At 60.6% G+C, this 4,023-nt stretch overlaps 1 protein-coding gene across 1 annotated transcript; it reads right to left on the reverse strand.

Annotated features, from left to right (window-relative positions):
* Nucleotides 1–2,287: 2,287 nt before the first annotated feature.
* Nucleotides 2,288–2,562, reverse strand: TRAVEDRAFT_41981 (uncharacterized protein; the record flags this gene model as incomplete). Its single annotated transcript, XM_008033977.1, has 2 exons — nt 2,288–2,388; nt 2,448–2,562. 2 exons carry the CDS (start codon nt 2,560–2,562, stop codon nt 2,288–2,290), a joined length of 216 nt encoding a protein of 71 aa, XP_008032168.1.
* Between the last annotated feature and the right edge of the window lie 1,461 nt (nt 2,563–4,023).

Raw genomic sequence — 4,023 nt, forward strand, 5'->3', positions numbered from 1 at the left:
GAGATCTGCAACCCTTGGTACCGCAAAGCGGAGCTTTCGCGAGCTTCTAGTAATCGACGCAGAACTTCCCAGACGTCTCTTCCTGTAGATGGGGCATCTAATTAGTGCACTAGATCACACGGCGGGGGGCAGAGTTGGGGCAGTTAGGAGTAATAGTGTGAGGAGCATACCGATGCTGCTCATACCAAGATTCCTAACCCTCCAATTTTGAGTGGATAGTCTGCCGCTTGAGCACGCTGAGGCATCCGCCAAGCACCGAGGATTTGTCCATGCTCACATACATGGAATATGAGATCTGAAGCAAGGAACGAGGGGTTTCACCAGCATGCAGATAAGTGAATAAGAATACATCACCACATACCCTGCCTTTCGAGGCGACTTGTCTGCCCGATCACATCGCACATGCTGGCCCATCATTGCAACTGGCCCGGTGTATGTAAGGAAACAGTGAGGGGCTACAAGCACAAGGCTGCCGACACAAATCTAGAATACTAGATGTGATATGACGGCAGACATCCCCCCCAACGACCGTTTGCCGGATGCAGCACAGCAACGGGAACTCACCTCGGGCCGCACGCGGTCAGGGCTGACCATGCAAAGACCTCCCCGCCTACCAAACTATGCCCCATCTCCGACGCTCTCCTCTTCCTCCTCCACCTCCTGCCGTACATTGTCCCGGACACTCCCCTCGTCGCTCGACAACTGCGATCCCCTCACCAGTGACTCTGCTGACCGGTTCGCTGTCCTATGCGGCGACCAGCAGCACGAGGGACCTGTCGGAAACATCGTCAGCTGCGCGCCCGGTCATACACGTCCACAGGCGTACCTCGCAAGCCGTCCACGGTCGTCACAAGTCACAGCGCACCTTCCAGGACGCGCCCCGCAGTGAGCCAGGAAGATGAGCTGAAGCACTCATACGGTGAATAACCTGTCTCGAGAATGTGAGTAGCTGCTGACGGCTTTCATCCAACAGAGGGTCTCCCCGGTTGCCCGATGACAGGCCCGGCCACAGTTGCACCATTGTGTTCGCACGGGCCGGGGACACATTCGTCGTGAGAATCGGAGCACCCTGATGTCGAGCGGCCACCCCCCGGAGCTGCAGATGACTCTCGAAAGGGTATGAGGCTTACTTGTGTGTTCTATCTGCGCTCTCCTTGTAGCTAACTTCCGCCGTAGCACCTGCGCAACAGCAGACCACAGTCTTCATCTGGCAAGAGTCTCGAACTTGAAGGTGCCGGATGTGTCCCTCCGCTTTACCCGCAAGAACGGGATGCACACAGAGTGGGTCGGGAGCATGCAGGGCACGCTGCGGGGGTTTGCGAGTACGGCGGCAGGGTGAGTACACATTCCAGATCCGGGTGACGGGCACTCGTTGATTATTTCACAGGACTCACGCAGGACACCCATAACGACGGACGGCAGCCAGCTTCGAACACCTCGGACATCCCGCTCACCTCTTCGACTCCCCACCACGAGCTTAGAGCGGCCGACGAGGAGCACCCGGCGCCGTCCAGCAATACCGGCATAGTACACACCGCGACCTCCGGAGCACGTTCAAACGGCGCCGCGAAGTGCCTGATGCGAACGTACACGGCCATTGCCACCTCGCGAGTGCACGGAGTCTCCGCGACTCCGCGAGACGGTACGCACGATGGATATGCTCGGGATGTCGCACGGCGAACCCCTTGTATGCGAGCAAAGTGCGACTCAAGTCCGATTTGTTGCCCGATGATTATCGAGTGAGGACTGTCTCTCGTTCCGGATATGGGCGCTCCCGAGCTGACTTACCAGATATACCTAGTGCATGCTCGCGCACTCGCGACTTTCGAACGGACAGGCACGCAAGGGCTCCCCACGCACTCCGGCCGGCAGCAAGTCATATGAGCTCTCCCACGGAGGTGTCGCGACGTCCACCGCATCATCAGTGCTTCCACTCCGGGAGGGCGCGCGGTATGCACAAGCGTGCGTAGCATGCGGGCGGCGCAGCAAACGCGCGCAAAGGAGATGCGGTACGTACCATTTGGTCGTCTGCGGAATCCAGCACCTGATTGACTTTCCCGGCGCGACAGATGTCAGAGCCCACTAGTGAGAGTTGGGGGAGTGCGCTGCCCGCTAGAGCAGTCCCAGAGCGAAAGAGGCAGGAGACGGTCGTGGCGCCGAGAGAGATGCGCGGGCGGGACTTGAACGGTTCTCACTCTGTCGATATAGGCGCCCGTGTCTATCTGGACGCGCCGAGCGTCCCGCCGCCGCCGAAGGCCTTGCGCTGTTCCGCGAAGCGAGTGCATCCTCATTCGTGCGACCTCTGTACCGACAGCGTCGACGGGAGGATGCATATCACAATTGTGGTGTTTCCATAGAGGGACTTGGGGCTACGGCTGGCGTCCCAGACTGCCTAAAGCGAAAGGTAAGCAATTTCTCCAGGGCGCGCACACATACAGTCAACTTACCGTATTCACGCAGCACCGGCGCAGTGGAAAACTGCAGCCTCCTGCCGAGAACCCTAGACACGTCGGACGTCTCCATTCGCGCGGAGTCAGTCTCGGTCGACGGCGATGGATGCATACTTCCAGCGGAAGCTCTGCTGCGACTCTGAGGTGAGCGGTTTACCTGTTTGGAGCTTGACACCGGTCGACTAATATTACGGTACGCCCGCGCCGACAGGTCTAGGACGTCCCGGACGCCTCGGACCGCTTCCGCTCGCGATTTCGAGCTCCCGCAAGCTCGTCACGGCGGACGGAATGAGTTGCAAAGTCAGCGGCACGAAGTCTCAAGTTGGAACCCCCCTTCCGCGCAACATGGACGCGGACGGAGATGGTACGTACCGTGTCTCCATCACGGACATCCCAGCTTACCTGTACGGCTGGCAAACAGCGAATTCGACGTCGGAGGGAGGAGGGACGCTGTCACGGCGTCGAGAGCAGCTCCAGGGCGACAGTGGGAAGGCGATGGCTGACGGCACTTGGTCGTGGTCAAGAGAGAAGAGCGGCGGCGCGGGACTCGAGCTCTGTTTCGAGCAGTGTCATAATAGGCGCCCGCCCAACCCATGAAATTCACTGTCTGTGCCGCCGCCTTTCTGTCTTTGCGCGCGCGCGGCGCCGTAGTACTGTCCGTAGCACTTGCGAGGAATACCATGATTTTCACGCCCCTTCGCGAGCACAAACAGAGCACGAGAACAAGCCTCCGAGTCCTCCGAGTCCCTCCCCTCCTGCTGCTCCCCAGTCCCCCTGGGCGCGTAATCAGAGCCCAGTGCGTTATAAGAGCCCAGTATTCTCGTAGAGTCCGTCATTCCATCTGGGAGATCCAAGTGCGCCCCGAGATGCCCCACGCGAGATCCTCGTCCGCACCCCAGATCCACGTCCGCGCCCGCGCGCCAGCTCAACTTGTCCCCCGCGCGTGCACTGCCACCGCGCGCGCCCTCTCCTCCTTCCATGGCCAGCCCGCGACAGCCACGCGCGCGACTCGCCCACGCACGTCTCAGCTGGCGGCGGAGCTACTTCGCGGCCCAGCGGGGAAACCCCTAGGAGCCACGGCAACAGCTCCTCCAGGCGCACCAAGGACGGTCGTGACGCCCGCGATGTGTACAGGGAATACCTCGACGAGCACCACCCGTCTCCCGCTCGTCGTCAACCCACCACCAAGCGCGCATTGCCCCCGCCCCAACCCATCTTTGTTCCCGACAGCGAGCTCGACAACGGCAACAACCCGCCCTCGCCGACTGCTGGTGGCCCGGTTTCACCCGGTCTCACGCCCCGTCGTAACAAGTCCATCATGCAGCGAATCCGGAAGATGCGAGATTCGCCGAATGTCCCGGTAGGACAGTACGATGAGGATGACAGCCGCAGGCGCGAGGCGTCCCCCGGAGGTAAGACACACATAACAACAGCGCGGGCCCCCTTCTCGCAAGGCCAGGCCCCTGCTCGACCTTTCCATCGCTCACAAGTCTCATCCCCAGGACGCTACGGACGGTCCAATGGACAATCGTCGCCGTCGGACGAGGCCTTCGTCTACGTTGACCACATCCCC

This window comes from Trametes versicolor, assembly GCF_000271585.1.
Source record: "Trametes versicolor FP-101664 SS1 unplaced genomic scaffold TRAVEscaffold_1, whole genome shotgun sequence".
Taxonomy (NCBI): Eukaryota; Fungi; Basidiomycota; class Agaricomycetes; order Polyporales; family Polyporaceae; genus Trametes; species Trametes versicolor.